The following is a 25469-nucleotide window of genomic DNA, read 5'->3' as shown; positions in this document are numbered from 1 at the left end:
CAACAAGACTGGTTTTAAATGGAGCAGATGATATCATCTGAAGTAATTATTTCCAACTCAACATGGACCAGGAGCTTCAAAGGACAGAAGTGGAAATTAAATTAAAACTAATTCAGAGGAGACTATGGGAAAGAGGTGGGGGTGGGGAGGAGTAGAGGGGAAGGGTGTGTGGATTAATGAATGTTCTGAGTAATCCAGGGGGACTGATGGTTTCGGGGGAGACACTGAGGGCATTCAGATAATGAAGCAATGAAAAAGAAATTTCAGAAAATTGGCTGGATGTGTCAGGAGAAGAATCTAGGAAGCAACTAATAGGTAAGGGTTATGTTGGTGTTGGAAGTCCCTGAGCTCTTCACAATGTCAGTCTTATCAAAACTGGTTCCCAGATTGCCACCGCGCCCCCTCCATACTAAAAAAGAGTTGGGGGATTTCATAAATCTGAATAGTACTTAAGATAATTTGAGGCAGTTCTGCTTTAGGCACTTTAGCTTGTTCTGGGAGTCTAGACACCTGGATACCAATTCAGGATCTACAACTAGTGTGCCTTGTAACTTTGGGCAAGTTACTTTTACTTCTCTGAACCTCAGTTTCCTCATTTATAAATCAAAGGTGTTAGATTAGGTGATTTCTAAGACCATCTTCCATCACAAATACTCTATGACTCAATTTGAGAGTATGCAGATATTCCCCCCTCCCCCCCCAGGTAATTACAGTTAATTAACTTGCACAGCTAATAAATATCAAGTGTCTGAGGTCACATTGAACTCAGGTCCTCCTGACTCCAGAACTAATGTGCCACCTAGCTGCTCCAGGTTTCTCTCTTAATGGCTCTTGTTTGAAGTCATGTCCTGTACAGTATCCCTGCACAAGCAGTATGTGTTTTCCTCATTTGTAATACGTCAACTCATAGGGTTGTTGGTGAGAAGCAAAGGACCTCAGTGGCTAGCTCATCCAAGGAACTCCTAATGAAGAATTTCCTTTATGGCATACCTTAAAAGTCCTCTCAGGAGGGGAAATTCACTTCCTCCCCAAATAGCTTATTCTATGTTTGGGTAGCTCAAGTTATTTTCTTGATCCTTCCTGACTGACAGTGTCCTCCTTACCAAACCATACTGTATTTAATTGTTTTATATTTATGTTTATAATCTGCTAGTTAGTCAACTAGCTTTTGAGTACTACTATATGACAGATACTGTACTGGGGATACAAAGGAAAATAAATACACAGTTCTTGCTGTCTAGGAGCTCCCATCTTAATGGAGAAGACAACGTGTAAATAATTATGTACGTAATATTAATATATTTACATACATACACACATACATATATTGTAAATGGAAGGTTAGCTCAGACGGAAGGCACTGCCAGTGGGAGGGTGGGGGTCATTTCCCCCCAAAGAGTGTAAGCTCCTTGTGAGTAGAAATTGTTTCATTCATTTTATTCATATTTCCAGTACCTAGTGCATACCTGGCACATAGTAGGTGCTTAGTAGATGCTTAATGATTAATTCAGTCCAAATTTGCCTTTCTGTCATTTAAGACGGAACAAGTCCAATTCTTGACACCTTGACAGTCTTTCAGATAGCTCTGATGCGCCCCCCACCCCCTGCCAACGTCGTCTTATTTAGGTTCAGTACTCACAGTCCCTTCAGCTGACATGACCTTAAGAGAGTGCTTTTAAAATTCTATAGTGATATGTGGGCAGCGAAGGGGTACAGTGGATACAGTGCTGGGCGTGGAGTCAGGAGGACCTCAGTTCAAATTCAGCCTCAGATACTTACTAGCTATATGACCCTGGGCAAGTCACTTAACCCTGTTTGCTTCCATTCCCACATCTGTAAAATGAGCTGGAGAAGGAAATGGCAAACCACTCCCGTATCTTTGCCAGGAAAATCCCGATAGGGTCACAAAGAGTCTAACATGATTAAACAACAATAAACAATGGGCAAGTTACTGTTGTCACTGCTGTTCTCTTATTTTTCAGTGCAACCATAAAGTAACAAGATTTACTTTTTAACCAAGATGTCAGACTTTTATACTTTAATGGATCTGTGATCTCATCAATTGGAGTAGAGCTGCCAGTGGTTTATATCACAATCCGTCTTTCCCCCTTATCCTTTGCTACTCTTGCCCATGTCTTATTGCAAATCCTTCCCAGGGGATGCCTCCAAGAGTTTTTATGGGTGTCCCCCTTTAAATCTTCAGACATTGTGTAGATTTCAACCACGAATAAGGGTAAAACTATACGTTTCACTCACTCTCTCCTGCTTTCTTTTCACGTCACTGATGACATTCTTTATGCTGCCCTTTCTGAGCATTCCCTTCCTGGTAACAGCAGAAATTATACATCTAATAAATGTTATCTTTTCATGATGGAAAACTGAAAAATGACTGATTTCTTTTCCTGACTCTGCTTCTAACTTTCTGGACTTGGTCACCCTGCCTTGAGTACTACAGATTCACCCTGGAACTTGCCTCAGTACCAGGGGTGCTAGAATATCATCCATCTCTCTTTGGAGCTTTCTCCTTCAGGAGCCATACCACTGAAGAGCAGTCCATTTCAGCAGGCATCCCTGGAGGCTCTAGAGCTAGTTCTCAAATTGGGGTTCCCCTGAGGTTTGGGGCAGTAGACGCAGGATTGGAATAAGCTATCCTATTTTATGTACTGTACTTTATATAAATGACTTTCCCAGCAATTAACACAGTGCCTGGTATATAGTAGGCACTTTATAAATGTTTATGGATTGATTATTTTGAAGACAAGTCTAACCTGAACGTGCAAGTCTAATGCTTGTCATGAAGTCACAGCTCATGAGTCATTTCTCTGAAAAGAAAGTCTTATTTCATTAATGCATCTATTAAAAAAGAGGAAGGTACCTTTCTTTGTTAGAAATATATAAGCAGATGTGTATGTATATATGCATGTGTATACACACACATATCTGGGCTTACAGTCTGTTGTTGTTCCTTCAGTTGTTTTTAGTTGTGTCCAACTCGTTGTGACCCCATTTGGGGTTTTCTTGGTAGATACTGGAGTGGTTTTGTCATTTCTTTCTCCAGATCAATTTATAGATGAGGAAACTGAGGCAAGAAGGGTTAAGTGACTTGTCCAGGGTCACACAGCTAGTTAAGTGTCTGAACATGACTCTTCCTGCTTCCAGGCCCAATACTCTATCCACTATGCCACCTAGCTGCAATCTAGGAAGTCAGAGAAATAAGACGATTATGTAGGAAAAATCATTAAGTATTATGAAGCAGTTAACTATGTGCAAGGCACCATGCCAAGATTTTGGGATATAAACATAAACTAAAGACAGTCCCTGCCTTTAAGAAACTTATATTCTAACAGGAGTAGATATTACATAAAGGATAGCTGGACAGGAAAGAGGAGGGGTCAGGTACACAGTCAGTAGCAGAGTATGGAGCTGTGGAAAGGCCCAGGAGGGCCCCGGAAGGCTGGATCAGCACAAGATGGGGCAGAAGCTTAGCTCTCATAGCCTTGCTTTCCAGGGGGCAGCTCCCAAGATTCCTATGGGAGGGAGAGGAAGAGGAGGATGGTTGCAGTATAAGTAACATGGGATGAAGATTAAAAGTGATGCAGAGATTTGGTTCTAGGGAAAACAAAATGAAAACTCACCTACCCAAAGTGAAGATGTCAGCATACACATGCATGCACATGTACATAGATTTGTATATACTGTATACATACATAACATGTGTACATGTTTCTACATATATAGGTATATGAGTCTTGTGGCAAAGGGAGAGGAAAGGAGGTAGATATTGCATCCAGGGGTGGGGAACCTGAGGCCTCGAGGCTACATGTGGCCTTCTGGGTTCTTGGATGTGGCCTTTTGACTAAGTCCAAGTTTTATAGAACAAATTCTTTTATGAAGGGGATTTGTCCTGTGAAGTTTGGATTCAGTCAAAGGGCTGTACTTAAGCACCTAAAGGGCCACATGTTGACCTTGAGATCACAGGTTCCCCATCCCCAGTAAGATTAGAAAGAAGAGCTTGACCAGAACTCAGACAAAAAACTGGGAAGGAGTTGGGCAGAAAGAGTGGCAAAGAGAGAAAAATCAGCCAGTAGGTAAGTCTGGGTTAGTTCCTGGAAAAAAACCAGTGAGGAAAAGATTTTAGTCTAATCTTAAGGCAGTCTTCCTAGGGAAGTAGAGAGCTCCCACTGGGAACCATTAAAAAGTATGACTTCACCACATTTTATTTCCTTGTTTGCAAAAGAATCTTTAAAAAAACAACAAAACACTTTGCTGTGCACATAATATGACCAGATTGTCTCTTTGTTTTCACTCTTGATAAGGTCAGAATTTAACACAAGCACAACTATTTAAAAGTTCTTTTCAGTTCTTGTGGCTTGAATGGCTTTTTTGAATGAATTTTATGTTGCCTTGCTGCCCAAAGTGCTGGAATGTATTGTGAACCTTAAAGTACTTTCAAAATACTATTATGATTATTGTTAGTGTTATTTTCATAACACTAGTGTTATGAACTGTGTTTCATAGTGTCATTTGTCATAATCATTGACAATAGAGAGTGATGGCAGGTCTTAGGGAAGACCAGTGGTGGCATGACTAGAGCTTGGACCATTTACCTGTCATGGATAGGAATAGAGACTTTAGGAGCGAAGTGTGCTAAAGGTATCCTATCCGTTAGGGATAAAAAGTTTAAAATGCCAGTGCCTCATTGGATTAGCATTTGAGTGTGAATAAGGTCTCAGACACTTAACAAGCTGTATGACCCTGAGCAAGTTACTTAACCTTGTTTGCCTCAGTTTCCCCATCTGTAAAATGAGCTGGAGAAGAAAATGATAAATCACTTCGGTATCCCTGCCAAGAAAACCCCGAAAAGGGACACAAAGAGCCATTTGCTATTGAAACAAGTGAACCAACAAGGTTTCATAAAAGTGCAGTTGACCAGTTATATCAGCAAATACAATTCATTCCATCTTGCCCTGTTTTGCTAAAGAGGGGGTGGAGAGAAGAAGTCACTGAGGTGGACTGACTTAGTTTATTGGACTTGGATTCAAAACAACGTGGGTTTTAATCCTGTCTCCTAATCCTGGGAAATGGGAGAAATACTACCTGCCTCCCAAGGCAGTTGTAATCAGTAGATGTTATTATTAACATGGCATCAGAGCTGGAAGGTCTGTCTGTGTGAACTGCTTGTCATTCTCCTTATTTCTCTGTATCATCTGCCTCCCAGGGTTGTTGTGAGACTCAAATGAAATAACATGCGTGAAGTGCTGCATTAAGTTGATTTTTATTTCAGTCTCCCCTGTATCTCCTCTTTTTCCTCCCCAGCTGCGTTGGGCCTTTATTTTTCCCGGGACACTTACTCAGAAAAAGTATATATCGACGAACCAGTTGGAACGCCGCTGCTCTACGTTCATGCCTTACAGGATGCCAGAGGGGAGGTGCCCCACTTCCGACTGGGCCAGCACCTCTATAGCACCTACCGATCACAGCCACACAAAAACGACTGGTTCCAGATCAACGAAGACACAGGCCTTCTCTACCTCAACCAGAGTCTGGACCAAAGGGCCTTGGAGAAACTGAGTGCTCGAAGTAAGTGAGGGGAGCAACTCAATGCAGTTCAGCAAACCCTGATGTTCCAGGTGCTGGGACTATCAAAATGAAGCTGTGCCTGCCCACAGGGAACTTACAGTCTAGCAGTAGAGAGATGTCCACAGAAAACTGTTGGCACAAATCAAAATACCGTAAATGCCTAAGAGAGGCAAAAATGGAGGGTTGTGAGAGATTTGAGAAGAGGGCAGTTGCTTTGAGCTCTGGGAATCACAGAAGGCTTGTTGGGGAAGGAAGGGGAAGATTGCTATGAGGAGAGATGTTGGGAATCAGCCTCAGATGTGAATGACAGTGTTGGCAAGGCATAGAGGTGGGAAAGGGCAGGGCACAAGCAGGGGGTGGTGAGTAGACCATTTTATTGAAACATAAATTGTGAGCTAAGGCTGGAAAGGTTGGTTGGAGGGTAATTCTTAAGGACTGCTGCTATCTTCACTTCCAAAAAGAATCTAGATGTTTTTGGGAAATCCAAAAGATTGGTGCCTCAAGAAGCACTATCATGGAGCAGATAAGAGGCCTGGCTTTGGGGTCAGAAAGCCTGGGTTCGTGTCCTAGCTCTGCTACTCACTCAGAGCCATTATGTAAACTCTCAGGGCCTCGGTCCTTTGTTTTCAAATGAAAGAGTTAGACTAAATGGTCTCTGAGGTCTCTTTCAAATGTTAATGGACTCCCTTTCAAACTACTTCCTATTTAGATAGATGGATAGATTAAAGTATTTAACTACTTTACATTTATCCTCCATTTATTCTGTATGTCTTGCCCTGCTGGCTCCACTGTTAGAATATAAGCTCTTTGTGAGTACAGATACTCCATTTATTGTACTTATATCCCTAGTATCTATAGGGATAGACACTATCTTGGCATACAGTAAGCATTTCATAAATGCTAATTGATTAATTAATAGCTCTGAAGAGCTGGAAATAAAACTATACGAATTCAAATCCACTGGGCTACCTAATGAATTTGAACTGGTTTATAGAACAGTAGTTGATTAGAAAACAAAACTCATTCAATACCAGTTAGCAAGCATTTATGAAAAGCCTACTATGTATCAGGCACTGAACTGTGTGCTAGAGGTACAAAGACAAAAGTGAATCAGTTTCTGCTTTGGGGGAGCTTACATTCTTATAGAGAAAAAGAACAGGAACAACTCGCATAGATGTATAGATGGATAGATGATAGAGTGATGGCTGGAGAAGGGTGAATGGATGGATGGATGGATGGATGGATGGATGGATGGATGGATGGATGGATGAATGGATGGATAGATAGATGATAGAAATAGGTAGATAAATGGATGGACAAACAGGTAGCTAGAGATAAGTAGAGAGTAATGGATGGACAGATGGATGGATAAATAGATAGGAAGAGAAATAAGTAAGTAGATAAATGAGACAGAGATATAGCTAGATATATGTATATATTACTTACAGGTTATGGGTTTCATAAATAAAAATACACCATGTATACATATGTGTATACAAGTTACCCAGAAATCACATAAGCCCCTGCTGTGAACTCAGCATTGTCCTAGGGATTGGGGGAGGTCAAAGAAAAGTCTGGGATTACTAATGCCCTCAGGAGTTTGCAGCCTAGTAGAGGAGACAAGGGATTATACATAGTATACTAGATGGAATTTGATTGGCCTTAAACTGTGTAGAAATTCAGAGGATTGGCTGGAAGGTTCAGGGTAGAGGTGAGTCTTGAATTGGCCCTTGAAGAATGGGTAAGAATTGGATATGAGGTTCCTTGGGCTATGCAGAAGAAAGTTTTTGTTTTCCTGGAGAAACAATTTTGGGCAACCCTGTGGATATTTCCCTTTAAACAGATATAGATCCTATCTTCTGGTCCCCTAATGCGTTTCATTTGCTGATGGATATAGAGTCGGAGGAGAGACAAGACCCCTGGGTCCATCTCCTTGACTACCCAGGAAATACCAAGCTCCCCTATCTCTAGGTGTGGATCTGCCCAGGTGCAGTGACAGCAAGGACTGAATGCCATTTATCCTTCACCAATGGGGACTCCCAAATAGGGAATCAGGACAAAGGAAGAGAGGCAAGCTTGGACTTTGCTCTTTTCATCCTCCTATCATCTGGATCCTCACAGTTAGTATTTGCACAGCTGAGAAAACTGTGGCACATCCTATCTCAGCAGGGTTGAGGGAACTAAATTTACTGTGTATGACCATGGGTTTCCTGCCATTTTGTATTTAATTTTTTTTTTTCATTTTTGAAAGTTCTTTAGCTTCTGGCACAATCAGGGAACATGCAAACTATTCCTAAGAGAGACTTAAAAGTGTAATTGAGCACTGTCAGAAGCTGGTTAGATTGCCAAAGGCTGGCCTTCAGTTGGAGGTAATCTTTGGAGTTTTGTCAGCTGATGAAAGAGGGAATGTTCTGAAAACCATGGATGAAAGTGCCCTCAATTTATAGTACTGTCTTAATTTGTAGGACATTCTTTTAAAGGGGCTTTCAGGGTTATTATGCCCTCATGATGTTAGCCTCAAGAGGTAGGGAGAGCAAGGCTTATTATCTCCATTTCCCAGGTAAACAGAGATGCCCAGGGAGGCTAAACAGGTTCCAGAGGCCACACAGTAAGTTCTGGTAGAGTACCAGAGCTAGACCTCAAAGTTATTGCCCATTAGGGCAGTACTCTTACCCTTAGACCTGGCTGCTTTTCCTTCCCTCCCTCTCTGGAAGACGAGTCTTTGCTATTGGTCAGTCATTTCAGTCATGTCCAACTCTTTATGATTCCATTGGGGGCTTTCTTAGCGAAGATACTGGAGTGATTTTGCCATTTCCTTCTCTAGCTCATTTTACAGATGAGGATACTGAGGCAAACAGGTTTAAGTGACTTGTCCAGGGTCACACAGCTAGTAAGTATTTGAGACCAAGTTTGAGCTCAGAAAGAGGAATCTTCCTGACTCCAGGCTCAGCCGTCTATATCCACTGAGCCACCTTGCTGCCCTAACTTGAATCTTACCTGTGTTTTTTACATTGCAGACTAAGGCCATTTGCTATTATCTGGGCATATCTTCACCCTGCTTCATTTTGAAACTGTTGTCTTACTGACTTTATAAAAGTGTGCCTGGATCTCATCTCTTCTCTCTGCAGATGGGGGATTTCCTTTGCTCACCATTTACCTTCAGGTTTTCCTGTCACCCAAGCCATTCCGGGAAAGTGATTGCCACTGGCCAAGCTGTGCCAAAGTGATGCTGTCCGTCATCAATGCCACTATGCCATCCTGCAGCTCCCTGAAACCCAGGGAATTCTGCTTTTTAGAGACGGGGCTGTCATTCCGCATCAGGGAGAATAAGCCACCGGGCACTTTCCACCAGTTCCGTTTACTTCCTGTGCAACATCTGTGCCCAAATATCAGCATTTCCTACCAGTTGCTTAAAGGTAAGATGTTTCCTGGATACCTTCTCCCCACCCCTTCTTAAGATAATAAGAGACTTTGCAGAAAATGCTTAACCACATTTAGCCTGCAGGGGGCCTGAACTCAGAAGTAGGAGACCCACTGGCTCTGATATTTCCTATAGAGTGACACTGGACAAGACAACTTACCTCTCCATGCTTCAGTTTCCATCATGAAAATGGGAATACTGCCTGCACTACTTACTGCTCATGGGGATTGTGAGGATAATGCTTATAAACCTTCAGGTACCGTAGGCATGTGAGCTCTTAATGTACATTACAAGACTAATGGAGTCAGGATTTGAAGCTGGAATGAACTTAGAGATCATCCTCTCGGATCCTTTCATTTTACATGTGAATAAACTGGAGCCAGAGAGATTGACCCAGCTTCACACAAGTAGGAAATGGCAGGGGCTGGAATTCAACCCCAAATCCTAGGACTTGAGATCTAGTTTTATTTATACTCTACTTTCTCATCCTGATTATGTCTGTTGCTAATGGTACCTAATCTAGAAAGCATTTATGATATGTAAGGTCATAATAATGATAATGAATTAAAATATAATCAAAATAGCAGCATGAATAGTAAGAATAAGAGCCAGCATTTATTTAGTGCTTAAAGGTTTGCAAAGTGCTTTATAAATGTATTTTTCATTTCATTCTCACACCAACCATGAGAGGTAAATTCTATTATTAATTCCCATTTTGGAGCTAGTGAAGCTGAGGCTGAGAAAAGTTAAGTGAGTTGCCCACGGTCCCATGACTAATAAGTGTCTGAAGGCAGATTGGAACTTGGATTTTCCTTCTGCTGTGCCGTCAAGGGATACGAAGACAAAACAGAAATTCTGTTGCTACCCAGGAGCATATATTCTACACAAGCTGATATTCTACTTATTATGCTTACACAGGAACATCAGACCTTCTTCTTGCCTCATACCAAGGCTGACTCAGGATATTTGTCATTTCTAAGGAGGACACCAAAAGACAGTTTTGGAAAATCATGATTGTCTACACTGTTGTCAGCCTCAAGGTTAAGATCATCATCCCAGTGTTCTTAGTTCTACTTAATTATTCCTCCGTAAATCTGTGATCTGTAGGCTTATCTAAAGCCTACATGACCAGAGTGCTGGACATTCAGAAAGACCAGAGTTTGAATCCTAACTAGCTACGTGACTGGACAAGTCACTTAATTTCTCACATTGGTTTCCTCCTCTCTGAAATGGGAATAAGAGCATCTGCTTCCCTGAAGTGATGAAAGGATCAAATAAGTTAACATGAAAACCTTACAGCACTATATAAATGCTTTGTTGTTCATTCATTTTTAAATCCTGTCTGAATCTTTGGGACCCTGTTTGGGGTTTTCTTGGCAAAGGTACTGGAGTGGTTTGTCATTTCCTTCTCCAGTTCATTTTACAGATGAGGAAACTGAGGCAAATAGGATCAAGGCCAGATCTGAACTCAAATTTTCCTGACTTCAGACTGGGTGCTATCTACTGTACTAGTTTCTTTAATGTAAATAAAGAGCCCTTAAATATCAGCTATCATTAATAATATTATTATTGTTAGCAGTAATAATAATAAGCCAGCTTATATACTCAGGCTACTCAGAGTAATATACTTCATAAATTTCTTGAGTTGAACATTCAGTACCTACTCTGTGCAAGGTGCACTGAGAATATAGAGATTGTTTTTTAAATTGTATAGCAGCTGCCTTCATGGATTTACTTACTTTAGTAAGGTCTATCACCTGGAAGGGAAATTCTTTGTCATAAAAGTCCTTGACCCTGGCAAATGATTCTGTACCAGAAAAAAATAGGTTTTTTTTCCCCATGAAAATGACAGAAACAATAATCTCTTACCATCTGCTTTGACATTGTACCTCAAGGACCCTTGGACTATCCCGCAAAGATGAACCCTCCCATTATATCTTGTCTTTCCCCATTAAGATGTATGTAAGCTCCCTGAGAGCAGGGACTTTGTTTTCTCTTTGTATCCTCAGCATTTGTTGTTGGTCATCCTTCATACTGGAAGAGCACCAATGAATCAGGATGGTGATGTCTTGACTTGCAAGTGAATGAGATTAAAGTGAGACAGCTGTGCAAAGTCACCAGCCTCACGCTCTCCTACAGAGTCATTGGAGTCCAGGGGAAAGACTTAGATCAGAATGATGAGAGATGGCCCCAGATGCAATGGGATACTTTTCCCTTTTTAAGCCAAGGCTTAGTTTGTCTGAGGCAACATCCATTCAGTAATTAAGACTAGGTAAAAAAACATGGCAAAGAGTGGCCTCTTTTACTTAGTTAAAAAAAAAAATCTGGAGAACAAAGACCAGCAGGATTTCTGGCCAAAACAGAAACCATTGCTATTCACACTCACCCTGAGCCAGCAAAACCCAAACAGTGACCAACGCAGGCTTGGATTGGGGACTACTTGGTCTATCAGAGAGAGCCAGAGTGATTTGGGTTTAAGGCATAGTCAAGTGGCTCCATGTGAATCGCAATGGTGTTATCAACGCCTGGTTTCCAGAGTTCTATTTCAAGACATTTGTATTCCTTGTACAGTCTTTCCCAGGTCTCAGTTTGTCTGAGGCAGCCCCCATTTGGTGGTTTAATGCTGGGTAAGGTCAATCAATCAACATCTATTACACACCTATTATATGCTGGGTTGTACATAGTCAACACCTAATAAATGCTTTTTCCTTCATTCACAGGATCAATTAAGCAATTACACAAATAATGAAAGCACAAATTGGAATATGGTTAAATGCATAGGAGGAGTCAGTGACATGAGAGATTCAAGGAGAAGTGTCTCTCTTAGGTGGGGGAATCAGAAAAGCTTTATGGCAGAGGTGGTACCCAAGCTAGGGTTGGAAAGAAAATGGTTTCAGAAGACTGAGTCTGCTTCATGTGTAGAGAATAGTACATGAAGATGAATAAGGCTAGAGAGAACAGGATGAGATTTGCAAGTTAAATAATTTAGTTTAGCTGGAGCAGAGTGAAAGGGAGGAAAAAAACAAAACCTGGAAAGAGTCCATTAGGCCCAGATTGTTAGAGGGCCTTGGATTCTAGGCTGAGGAGTAGGGACGAGATGGTAGAATCTTCTCCTGACAGGCAGTGGTTAAGAAATCAGTATTGGAATAAGGAAGTAATGTAATTGGACCTGTACATTTTATATATACATACATACATCACACAAACACACACATATAATATGTAAACATACAATATACACACATGTGTGATATATGTGAATGTGTTACATGTGTACACATGTGTATATACAACCATATTTAATGCATGTTATGTATACATGTGATGTATTTGTGTGTGTATATACATATATATGTATACACACACATTATGTATATATTTTCAAAATAAGGTGAAGGATTGAAAAGGGGTGAGATGAATCAAGGGACCAGTTGGGAGGCTGCTACAGTATCTATGAGAAGCAGCTAGGTGGCGCAGTGGATAAAGCACTGGACTTGGAATCAGGAAGACTCATACACTCAGACACTTTATTGACTGTGTGATCCTGGGCAAGTCACTGTTTGCCTCAGTTTCCTCATTTGTAAAATGAGCTGGAAAAAGAAATGGCAAACCACTCCAGTATCTTTGCCAAGAAAACCTCAAGTGAAGTACCAAAGAGTCAGACATGACTGAAATGACTGAACAGAAAGTATTCATGAAAAGGAATGGGGCTTGAACAATGGGAGTGATCACGGGAGTGAGATTGCAGGAGACACATGTGAAAAATGAAGCTGAGACAGACTCAGTAGAACTCGACAAATCTAAGAAGTAATTGGGAAAGAAGCAAAGGTGATGTTTCTATCCTATGAGATAATTGGAAAAGGAATGAGGGCAGGATGGAGGGGGAAGGTGATGAGTTTTTATTGGTCTTAAAGTGTCTCCGTGGAGGAAGCTTGGTGTATAGTAAGTCATGTTAGACCTGGAGTCCAGAAGACTTGAATCCACATTTGGTCTTCTCATGTTGATCATGCAGACATGGATGAATCACTGAGCCTCAGTTTTGTCATCTGTATATAAGGGAGAATGTAACTTCATGAGGTTGTTGTGTAAAATGCTTTGCAAACTTCATAACTCTATTTGATCGTTAGTTATTTGTACTAGATTTAGGATGAATAAGGTTATTTGCATGTTAGATGACTTTTATCTTCATTTGATTTTTAGTCTTTCTTCATATTTAGGCTGCTATCTTGGACATCTTCATTATCCTTTCCTAGACCTTAGTACTCCCTTTGTGAGGATTGGCAGCCAGAATTAGAGTATCTCTGTGCAGATGGTAGTTTTGTACAAGACTCCTTCTCCCTCTTCTCCTTTTTATCCACATCTCTCCCCCCAACAGTGAGAGTACAGGAAGGAGCCAGGTTGGACAGCCACCTGGTCTCTTGAGTCCCCAATATTATTCCCTCCTGCCTCCCCCAGCCCAATCAGAGGCATGACAATGGGGTTTCTGCATCTGATGGTCTGGGTGAGGCACCGTCCTCCTCCCTTGCAGAAGTTTGCCCTAGCACTGTTATTCCCTGTCTTTGCTTTGGTAACCAGATGAAGACCATCGCTTCCACTCTGATAAGAACACCATGGAGGTCAGCATGAGGCACTCTCTGGACAGAGAACAAAAGGAGAAATATGATTTGGTCGCCAAGTGCACAGTTCGGGAAGGTTTGCGAGAAGATAACGTGATGGTGCCCTTTCCTGTGACTGTATATGATGAGGATGACTCACCTCCTAATTTCCCCACTGGCATCAACACAGCCAATGCAGTGGTGGAATACAAACGGAAAGAGGTATGAGGGGTTTGTCAGGGATTCTGGGAATGGCATCAGACAACATTCTTAGAGCCTAGACCAAGGAAAAAAACTAGATAGTGATGGCAGAGAGTGCTGAATTTGGAGGCAGGAAGATCTGAATTCCATTTCTGTCTTTTACTTCCTCAGTCTGGGAAGATGACTTAAGCTTTCTGTGCCTCAGTTTCCTCATCTATAAAATGAGAGGTGGGCTCAGTGGCATCCAAAGGCCTCTTCCACCTCCTTTCCACCTCCAAACCTAGGAGTTGATGATTTATGGTAATGACAATCTTTTCTAAGTCATACAACAGTAGATTTTCTACAAAGATCTTGCTTGATTCTCTTTCTACCCTGCCTATTGTGTCATTTGTCTGAGTTCTAAACCAGAGAAGGGCAAGGTAGGCATGGATAAATGTACACAGATGCATGGGACATCGTGCACAAACATGCTTACCAGTGGCCACATCCCAAACTCAGTTTAAGGGCTTTCTGTCTTTTGGTTTGGAGTTGGCTGTGCCTTTCCTTGCCTTTGTCATAGCATCCAGACCTGACTCTGGAGATGCAGTTCACAGTGACAATATGTTCGACTCCTGTCATGGCAAAGAACTCCCTGCTTTCCTTAATTATTGGTTGTTTGAAGCTTGCTCCAAACCACACTTTGGAGCTGAATCTTTACTTGCTATTAAGAAGAGGGATAAGAGTAAAAGGGATGGGGGTAGCACTTTTCCAAAACTAAGGGCTACCTCCTCAGAAGACAGCTAAGTGCACAGTGGATAGAGTGCCAGGCCTGGAATCAGGAAAATTCCTCTTCATGTGTTCAAATCTGACCTTAGACACTTACCAACTGGGTGACCATCCTGGGCAAGTCACTTAGCCCTGTTTGCCTCAGTTTCCTCACCTGTAAAATGAGATGGAGAAGGAAATGGCAGACCATTCCAGTATCTTTGCCAAAAAAACCCCAATTAGGGTCAAGAAGATTCAGATATGACTGAAATGACTACACAAACTTCCTAAGAAGTGAAAAGATCTAATAGACCATTAACTTTATTAAAGGGCAATTTTAATAGTAAGATAGGGACCTCTTAGAACAGCTCTCATCATCCTTAACAAGATGCCACCACTCCTCTATGTCTAAAGCAGGTGACTGAGGGCAGGAACATGACCCACAGGATCAGGACTGGTCCAGAGCAAAATTGTGAAATCAGCAAAATTGGTTTTATACCAGCTATGGTCCCTAGGTGCCACAATGGGTAGAATATTTCACTTAGAGTCTGAAAGAGCAGTTTAACTCTTGTCTCAGGTATTTTAACTGGGCAAGCCATATGACTTCTCTGTGGCTGTCTTGCTCTTCTGTAACATGACAAGGTTGGACTCTTCCAATTTCTCTTGCTGCTTGAAATCTATGATTTTATAATTATGTGATACTTGTCCGTCTTTTCTGTCCTGCCCCAACGGCTATCTTGTGTCCCATTTTAAAATTCATAACTAGTTGTCTGTTATTAATTAGCTGTTGAGTTATTAACTGCTAGTTTGGTTGTCAACTAATGAAAGTATGACTTTTCCAGAGATTTGTATTTTGTAAGGAGAATTTTTGAGAGTTGAACCTGCCATTCCAAAGTTTTAGAGATCGCCAACTTTTATATTCTCTTTCCAAGGCACTCTGGATGTGTAAGTTCCCAAATTCTTTTCCTTCTGGCTTAGAAGCCAGTTACAGCCCATGGAATGTTTTCAAATTATTCCAGATGCCATAGCCCAGGGGTGGAGAATCTGGGGCCTCAAGGCCACTGATGTTCCTCTGGCATTTAGGTCACGCTTGAGGACCTAGAGGACCACCAGATGACCTCAAGGCCTGATTCTCTACCCCTGCCATAGCCCTTTTTGTAGGAGTTCTTTTAAGATAAGCCATGTTCCCTATTAGCAAGGTGGTCCTAACCCTAGAGGTTCCTCAGTCCTGTCTTTTCCACTTAATACTTGTGCAGTCTTCCACAAGCTCCTTCAACTTTGTAGACCTCAGTTTCCTCACTGAAAAAATAAAGGCTTTAGACTAAATGGTTTCTGAAGTTTCTCCTAGGTCTAGTTCCATTGATCCTGCAATGACCATCATTTGTAGCAGTGGTCAACAGGAGACATTGTTTTGTGAGGTGGCACTGCTTAAAGTTCAGATTATGGAACCTGGGAACCTTGAAGGTAGCTTGTGTGTGTGTGTGTGTGTGTGTGTGTGTGTGTGTGTGTGTGTATGTATCTATGTCTGTGTGTCTGTGTGTGTCTGTGTCTGCTGTGTATGTATCTGTGTGTGTATGTCTGTGTCTGTGTGTATGTCTGTGTGTGTGTGTGTATGTGTGTGTAAGAGAGACAGAGATGTCCAATGTTGGAAGATAGGTTCGGGTGAGGTTCTGTAGGGCCTTAAAAGCTAAAATAAGAAATGATATTATTCCTAATGTAGTAGGAAACCACTCCCTTCTGGTCTCTTTTCCGATATCTGCCATTTCCATGCCCTACCTCCTCTCAGGAATTCTCACAGAATCATACCTTATCAGGAGCTATGTTTCCATCTGTTTCATTATTCTTGTAAATAAATAATTGTCCATTAGATCTGTTACTTCTAGGGACTTGATTCTGAATTTTGGAAAATTGCTGCCCTCTATGGGGGATAATGAATTCTAGCACTCATGATTAGTGTTCTTTAAGCCATATATGAAAAGGATTCATATATTTTAAGATCTAAAAGGGAGTTTTGAGGTGTTCTATAGGAAGGCATCCATTTTAGTGATAAGGAAACTTGAGACCCGGAGGGGTAAATCAGCTGGGCCCCCAAGCTCATATAGCTAATTAGTGAGAGAACTTAAGTCCAAATGTGAAGTGAGAGAGCAAAGAGTGGTCCATGAAAAGAAGCAGGGAGAGGAGATAACCATTTCTTCATGGTCTTATTTCATGCCAGCGCTATTCTCGGTGATAAGTGGAAGACCCTAGTTTTGACTGTGTGAAAGCAGGTCAAAGAGTCCACCTCTCCCTCCCAATCCCTGCCCCTCCCTTTCCTACCCACTATTGTCTTGTGCTTCCTCATAGGGTACAGTATTGGCAGTGCTGCAGGTCTTTGATGCAGATGTGGTACCATCCTCTGGGGACATCCCAAGAAAGTACATACACACCATGCTAACCAGTGACCCTCGGGTCAATAAGTTCTTCCGGGTGGAACACTCGCCAAATGAGACTTCTTACATCTCTAATGGAAGCCGTGTGCGGGCAATGATGCACGACTACAGTAAGGGGGAATGGGGGGATGAAAATAGGAAATAGAGGGAGGTGGGAGCATTTGGGACCCAATCAACTTTCTGCACCTTTCTGGGCTACTGATTGGCTGACTAACTGATGCCTTAGAACAGATAAATGAAAGGAAGTAGGAAAATGGACCCTAGCAGATTCTATCAGATGAACTCATTTGAAGAGGTTTTTAAAAATGTATTCAATTCCCTACACTGCTTTGGTGCATAGATTGAATTTAGAAGATGGGACTATAAGTTATGAGCTTGTTTAAAAACATTCCAGAACTACCCCTTGACAGAGGTGGGACAGGAGGGGGGTGGCAGTTTGGCAAGTCACTCATTCCAAAGATACTACCATTACTCTTTTTTCCCATTTGACTTCAAAGATTACGAAGCATTATTTGGAGTATTTTCCTCAATGGTGGCAAATCACCATTCTCTGAAAGTGTTTTCATCTTAAAAAAAAAACAACCCAGTCATTTAACATCAGCATTAATGAAAGTAGTTGGGCTGATGCCCATTAGAAGAGCAGCTGGGATCTTGAGGGTCCCTGAATACCGTGCCAGAGAAGGGGCATTTGAAGGAATCTGGGATGCTGAAGTGGGGAGAAAGACTTGAAGGGGATGTTGGGACAAGAGAGTTTTCTTCAAATATCCAGAAGAGTATCATATAGAACAGGGGTTCGATTTGTCTTAAAGATCTCTGGAGGGAAGGAGGAGGAGGAGGAAGTTGTAGAGAGGCTGATTTTGGCTTCCATGGTGACATCTGGGAGCAAGAGGGCGCTGGAGTCAACCCCTACTGCTTTGTTAGAGCCAGCTGTTCAGTGTTCAGTGTGAGCATTTACACCTCAGAAATCTGGAAATTCTCCAAATCAGGGCTTCATTTTTTGTTTGGTTGATTGTTAACCTTTAGAAAGTGATGGAGAAATTGTAATAATACAGATCAGACCTAAAAGTGTCTGTCCTGTGCGCAATATTGTTTTCCTTTTTTAAGAGCTGCTTTTTTGTTTGTTTTTGGTTTTCAACATTTGCCAGCATATCACAACCAGTGAGGCTATCTATTCTGACTCTATTCTGAACAGTAGTGCCCTTGACAACATATCTTACAGGTTGCCATCCAGTCTTTGCATAAAGATCCCAGGTGGGAGGGAAACCCATTACCTCCTGAAGCAACCTATTCCTATTGGACATTTTAATAATCAAGAAGGTTCTCCTTACATTAGGCCAAAATCTGGCTCTTTGCACCTTCCACCTGTCACTATCCTTGGAGGCAAGAAGAAAACTGTTTCTTTTCCATGTGATAACCTTCGAATATTTGAAAATAGCTCTCACGTCCCTCCATAGTCTCTTCTCCAGGCTAATCATTCCAAGTTTCTGAAACAGTATCCTAAGGCATGATCTCAAAGCTTTTCACAATCTTGGCTGCTCCTCTCCCAGACTCTTTGTAGCAATGTAGTATATAACAGAATGAGTGCTGGGCTTAGATTCAAGAGAGGTATGGGTTTTAGCATCATTTCTGGCATTTACTAGCTATTAACCATGGATAAATAACTCAGTCTTTCAGTACCTAAGTTCCTTCATCGGTATAACGAGATGTTGTAAGGATGAGATAAGACAATGAAGCAAGGGGCTTCGAAAATATTGAAGAACTATATAAGTAACAGCCCTTGTTTATTATCAACATTCTCTTTAAAGTGAGGTACTCATTTGTGGATTGACTATAAGAATGTTGATGGAGCCCCTTTATTTTGCAGAACTGGTGCTCAACCAAAGTGTCCCTATCACAGAGAACTATTCTTTCCAGCTGGGTGTCCTGGTGAATGACACTGACTACCAGGGACCTGGAGGGGTACTGCAGCTCTATTTCAATGTGACCATCCTGCCCATCAGCATACGGTTCCCAAACATCTCCTACTCCTTTTCAGTAAATAGGAATGCTCACCGTTACGCACAGGTGAGTGATGCATGGGCTGTTTCTCATGAGAAAAGGAGCCAGGACCACATGGGCAGGGGGAAATAGAAAGCTAGCCTAGGTGAGCTCCTCCATCTGCCACAAGATAAATGGAGTCCTTGGTAATTGACACATTCTGGAAGAATTCACTGAGTCTCATTTGGAGGATTTCTGGTGTGCTTGTTACCATGAAGGATACAACAGAGGGAATAATCCCTGCTCTCAAGAAATTTGCAGTCTTGATGGGAAAGAGAAGACTATATGCATGAACCAATTAGAGGGCAATCTAAGTGGCTCATGTACGCACACGTGTGTGACCCTGGAGTTGAAATACTCTGGAACATAAGAAAAGGAAAGATCAGTGTAAGTTAGCATAATAAGGAATATTGATTGTGTTCTAACCAGAGTAACCTGTCCCACCTTTTCTAGAAGAAGACAGTAGTGTCTTGCTGAAAGGTTCTTGCATTTCAGGAGGCCAGTGTGGGGTAGCAGAAAAAGCCCTGAGTGAGACCTGACTTGGAATCCTGGCTCTGACAGAACTTGGGTTTGAACATTTATTAACTGTGATCCTGGCCCACTAGGGCTTTTCATTTCTGGACCTTCTGCAATTTTATCTCTTAAATTAGAATGTGTAGTAATGAATACTTTCACTACATGGTGTAGTTATGAGCAAATCACTTTGTAAGTTCTAATGCACCATATAAATGTGAGATAGCTTAGTTTAATATCCTCACGAACATTACGGTTCCCTACTTCTGCTTCCTAATCCTCACTTATATCCTCCTGAACCAGTCCATATCTCTTGCATAGTTAGCCCTGTTTCCGCTTTTGTATCTTCCTATCTGAGCCCATTAATAATGCCTCTTGGTAATGCCCATGGAAGGTTGACATTAGCTGAGGGAACATTGCTGTTGACTTTGTTAGGGAATTGTAGGTAATGTTTGCCTACTGGCACCAGAAGGTAATTGAAATAAGTGTTTATTACAGAGGGGGTGGTGTGAGGGGGGAGATTCCAGCGGTTAACTGGTGGAATCAAGTTTGAGGACTGGCTCTGGTACTTGGTTAGTTCTGGGACCTCAGACAAGTCATTTAACCTCTAAGCTTCTGTTTCCTCATCTATAAAAATTGGGGTGCTCTATACAGACCCCTATGAGGTTGGGAGGAAAGCATTTTGCCTGTGGTACAGTGAAAAGAACACTGACTTCAAAGTTAGAGAATCACAGATCATGACACCAAACTACCTGTGTGATCTTGGGCAAGACTTTCAATTTCTCTGTGTTTCAGTTTTCCTCCTTGTGAAATGAGGTTGAATGAGGTGACTTGTAAAAATGCTTTCAGCTCTAGATCAATGATCTGGTGATCCTTATTTGGAAAACTCTGTAGCAGTTAGGGGTGGGGAACCAGGACCTTGAGGCCATATGTGGCCTTCTGGGTCCTTGGGGCACTTTTTTAACTGAGTCCAAGTTTTACAGAACAGATCCTTTTACTAAGGGGATTTGTTATGTGAAGTTTTGATTCGGTCAAAGGCCACATGTAGCCTTGAGGCTTCAGGTTCCTCACTCCTGAGTACAGTGGTAGAGTGCTGGGCTTAGAATCAGAAAGACTCATCTTCATGAGTTCAAATCCAGCCTTAGATGCTTACTATCTGAATAATGCGGGGCAAGTCACTTAATCTTGTTTGTCTCAGTTTCCTCATCTGTAAAATGAGCTAGAGAAGGAAATGACAAATCACTTCAGTATCTTTGCCAAGAAATCCCCACATGGGGTCCCAAAGAGTCAGACACAACTGAGATGGCTCAACAACATAGCAGTGTCACTGATCAGTATATCAATTAGTTATCTCTCCTACTTGCTGTATGACTTCTGCATCTTATTCTTCCAGTCCATCGATTAGCATTCATTAGGTGCTCAGGGGACAGAAAAGGAATAACCATTTCCACAACAACTACCGTGTGCCAAGCACTGTGCTAACGCACTTTTGCTAACATGATCTCATTGGATCCTCACAACAAACTTGCAGGGTAGATGCTGTTATTTTCTGCCTTTACCGCTGAGAAAGCTGAGGCAAATAGGAATTAAGGGACTTGCTCAGGATCATGCAGCTCCTAAGTGTCTGAAGCTGGATTTGAATTGTGTTCTTCCCTGACTCCAGCTCCAGCGCTGTGTCCACTACGCCAGCAGCTTCCGACGATGTGCTGGACGTCATGTCAGGTGCTGAAGACACAAAGACAAAAATGAGTCCTTCTTGTACCTAAGGAGTTTTCAGTCTGTCAGAGTCCTCCACGTATATGAACACTCACATGTAATTATGTTCATGTGTAATTATATGCATATGTCATTACCTGTTTTGTACAAAATAAGTACAGATAGGTAACATTTAAATTGCAAAGTGCATTCTAAATGTTATCTCGTTTATCCTCACAGCCATCATGGAAAGTAATTATTATTATCACCATCTTGTAGATGAGGCAGATAGAGGTTATGTGACTTGTTCAGGGTCACACAGCTGGTTAAGTATCTTGAAGCTGGAATTTCTAGCACTCTATCCATCTGGCTGTCCGTTACAAATGACATACAAATGAGGGCTGCTAGAAGTTGGGATCAGGAAAGTCTTCATGTTGAAGATAATACTTGGGCTGGATTTTGAAGGAAATAAACCTTCTCTGAGGCAGAATTGGGGAAGGGGGAGTTTTCTAGGCAGCACAACAGTAGAGAGAGGGGAGAAGGAGTGCAGTGTGAAGTAGAGCAAAAAAAGTCAGTGTGACTAGTGAGCTGAGGGCAGAAAGTAGGCTAATGTGTGCCCAGTGAGCCTGGAGCCATAAGTTGACTTTTGAAGGGTTTTAGGTATTTGTATTTGATTCTCGAGACAATAGGGAGCCGTTGGAGTTCATTGAATTGGGGAATGACATAGTCAGACCTGACTTGAAGTAAAATAGGTTTGGCAATTATGGGGAAGATGAATTATTAGCTTGGGGAGGGACTTGAGGCAGAGAGGCCAAGTAGGAGGCTGTTGTAGGAGCCTCAACCAAGAGCTGGTGGGAGATGTGTGTGTGTATGTGTGTGTGAGAGGGTCTGATGCAAGAGGACCTAAGAGAGTTGGGCAGCTGACTGGATATGTGTGATGAGGGAGAGGTGGGAGGCAAGGATCACTGCAGTCTGGCATCTCCCCGATCAACTCCTTTACCACCATTTCTCCATTGCCATTCATCCTTGTGGCCTAATCCCACAGACCAAGAGTCTCCCCATTGCTTTTTGGGTGACTCACCACCTTAATTTTTGGGACACTGTGGTATTTCTTGATTTTATCCATAAAACATCTTCCAGAAGAATATGGATCTTTTTTTAATGGGCCTTTCTTTCAGGGAGAAGCTTGGAGTCACTACAAACACTGCAGTTCCCCAAATACAATCTGGCCTTCTCTCCTTAGCCTATTCAAAATGGCCTTTGTCCTCCATCCAAAATATACATATATATTTACAGATGTGTATACATATGTATATATATATATATATATATATATATATATAGGTAGATGTAGAAGGCTAGAAATATGTAGATATTAATCTATATCTGTATGTGCACAAATAAATATATATTATCTGTTGTGCATATGTATGCATTTATCTATATAAGAGGAATACACACACATGTGTATGTATATATATTATATATATAATATATATACATATATATTTCATTTGCAGAATTGTTCATTGATTTTAATGACTCCAAGTTTCTCCCTGAAAGAAAGACCCATTTTAAAGATATCAATATTCTTCCAGGGATGCTATGAGCCTATCGGTCTATCCATCTGCCTTAAAAGAGAGAGGGGGGGGGGATTGGACTGGCTCCATGGGCTGTCCCTCCACCTTCGTATCAGTTTTCCATTGACATATTTGCTCCTCTGGGTGGTAAGGCTGAGTTCTTGAGCACTTGTGGGGCTCATCTAAGGGGCTTCATAGTATGCAAAGGCTTATTGCAGCCTGCATGATGTTACTGCCAAATAAAAATACTCAGGACCCTATCATCTCTACATAATGTCTCTTTGATTTGGACTCTAATGTTGCATACAACCAGGTTCCAGTGAGTGAGAATGAATCCCTTGATGTGGTTGCACTATTCAAATTTGTATTACATTATTCTATTGAGCTAGAACCGGTGACCATATATTACATAATTATAACTTTGAATAGTGTGCATTCAACTACGTGGAGCCACTTCAAGCTTCATGATTCACACTAACTGGACATTTTCAGTATTCTCCTTGATGGTGGCAAATAACTTTGGTGTGCATATGTCTCCCTGATTTATGTTGATATGGATCATGAGAGGGTTGCTGCATGCTCCATTGATCTCTGGGCAATTTCAGGAGACCTAGGGGAAGGCCTCCCTACTATATTGGGGGGATCTCCTATGGCAGGGAAGTCAGAGACAAGAGTCACTTGGCATATGGGCATAAATGGACTGCAGTCTTCCGCAGTGGAACGAGCATTTGGGTGGACAGGGTCACCGATTCATTGATGTGTTACAGAAATAATTAATGTACCTGGAAGATCTCAGGACAACTTTCAGGAATCCAGGCCCCATCCTTCAAAGGGCTATACAGCTATGCCTGTTCTCCTCGAACATGGACTTCAAAATTTCTGGGATAGAAGTGGAAACGGCCTCTGATCTGTACCACTGAGGGCTATTTCACCTCTCCTCTGAGTCAACCCCATCCTTGTCCTGCCAATTATCAGGCAGCTGTGAAAAATAAATATTTTTTTCCTGATTCTGCTTATATGTAAAGTCTTTTTTTTTTTTTTTTGCTTATGTTACTTTTTTTGCATTTAATAGCAGCTAGAATGCTTCCCCAGATCTTGCCAGAAAGGTCTGGATCTTTAGTATATATATGGCTACTTTTAATAAATTATCAAGATGTAACCACTACAGTCTGTAGACTCTCTTTAGATTATTGAATGAATGAATGGGCACTTACTGTGTGCCAAACACTGTGCCAAACAACAGTGATCCAAAGAGAAAAAATAAGACAGCTCCTACTTTCCAGGAGCTTACGTTCTAAAGAGAGACAACACATATGGAAAGTTTTAGCTGCAAGTCAGAAGGAAAGGGTCTGGGGTCCTTGTCAGGCATTAAATTACTGCTTCCCTTTCTTTCCAACAATGAGAGAATCCAAATGTTGAAAGAACAAAGAACGTAACAGAGAAGGACTTTATCTTCTCTTCTTTAGTTCCCTGTCCCTTTTTTCCCTAAGGGAAAATATGAATGACTTATACTTCTGAAGACTGTTGGATTTTCAGCCCCCAGAGCACACGGAGGACACATTGCATAAGAACAGGGGGATGATCCAAGGATCCCAGACTGCAGCTCTCTGAGAGAGTTATGTTGCCTTTAGCCTTTCTCCTTCAGATGCCTCTCCTCTATCAGAGACCCCATTTGTAGCCTCCCCACCTCAGCTCTCATCTCTGGAAGAACATTGAGTGGTTTAGTCACTGGTTGCAAACAAAAGAGAATATAAAGTTCTAATCAGCCAGCAGGACATTCCGTGAGCTGAGTCACCACCCCTTCCCCTGGGATGATGCTTCAGGTCTAAGGAGGTGCTGTTGAGATTAGTTGGTCCTGTTCCAGGTAGGCGCTGCTCTCCTCTGAGGCATGTATGAGGTACCATGTGAAGCACATGGGTGTGACCTCCATCAGCCTAGAAACGTGCATCCCTCTAGCTGGTTTTAGAAATTCTACAAGAGTTGAAAGGGCCTCCAAGACTATCTAATCATAAGAGTCACAAATAACAAACATTTCAAAAGTTAAAAGAAAGATCGAATTCTATAAGAAAATATACACTGCTATGTATAGCTTTGGGGTTTGTTTGTTTTTGTTTGAAGAAAGGATGACAATAAGGTAGTAACAGAATTGACCTGTATATATTCCCTCTTGCACATCTTGTTTTTCTAATGTGTTTTTTTTAATGTGGAACAGTGAATAGAGCACTCAACCTGGGATCAGGAAGCCCTGAAATCAAATTTGGCCTCAGAGGATTACAAGCCACGTGACCCTGGTCAAGTCACTTACCTCTGTTTACTTTTGTTTCCACAATGGGGATAATAATGGTACCTACCTCCCAGGGTTGGGAGAATAAAATAAGATTTTCAAAGTGCTACGTGAATGCTAGTTTTTGTTTTTATTCTTTTTTATTGTATATGTGTATTACTTTTGCCTCTCACCCATACCCACATCCTGCCTTGCTCCCCCATACACACATTCCATTGGACTATAAAGTTTTTGTGACTATCAGTGTATCTCCAAGGATAGAGCATAGAATCCTGCTTACAGTAAACATGAAATGCTTATTTGTTAAATTTGATTGATAAAAATAAAAAGCTCTTGACTCTCTAAGACTGCATTGGTATGCTATTATACCATAGGAAATAACAAATTTGA

The 25469-nt window shown here is 41.6% G+C and overlaps 1 protein-coding gene across 1 annotated transcript in view; it reads left to right on the top strand.

Annotated features, from left to right (window-relative positions):
• Window positions 1-25469, top strand: part of RET (ret proto-oncogene) — a 152719-nt gene that overhangs the window by 85302 nt on the left and 41948 nt on the right. The window contains 5 exon segments of the mRNA XM_072628013.1: window positions 5317-5580; window positions 8709-8996; window positions 13577-13818; window positions 16885-17080; window positions 18835-19034. Of these exon segments, the coding sequence (XP_072484114.1) occupies window positions 5317-5580; window positions 8709-8996; window positions 13577-13818; window positions 16885-17080; window positions 18835-19034 (1190 nt within the window).

The sequence above is a fragment of the Notamacropus eugenii genome, chromosome 1 (genome assembly GCF_028372415.1).
Source record: "Notamacropus eugenii isolate mMacEug1 chromosome 1, mMacEug1.pri_v2, whole genome shotgun sequence".
Taxonomy (NCBI): domain Eukaryota; kingdom Metazoa; phylum Chordata; class Mammalia; order Diprotodontia; family Macropodidae; genus Notamacropus; species Notamacropus eugenii.
Note: the sequence above shows the minus strand (reverse complement) of the source record. Positions and strands in the feature narration are given on the sequence as shown.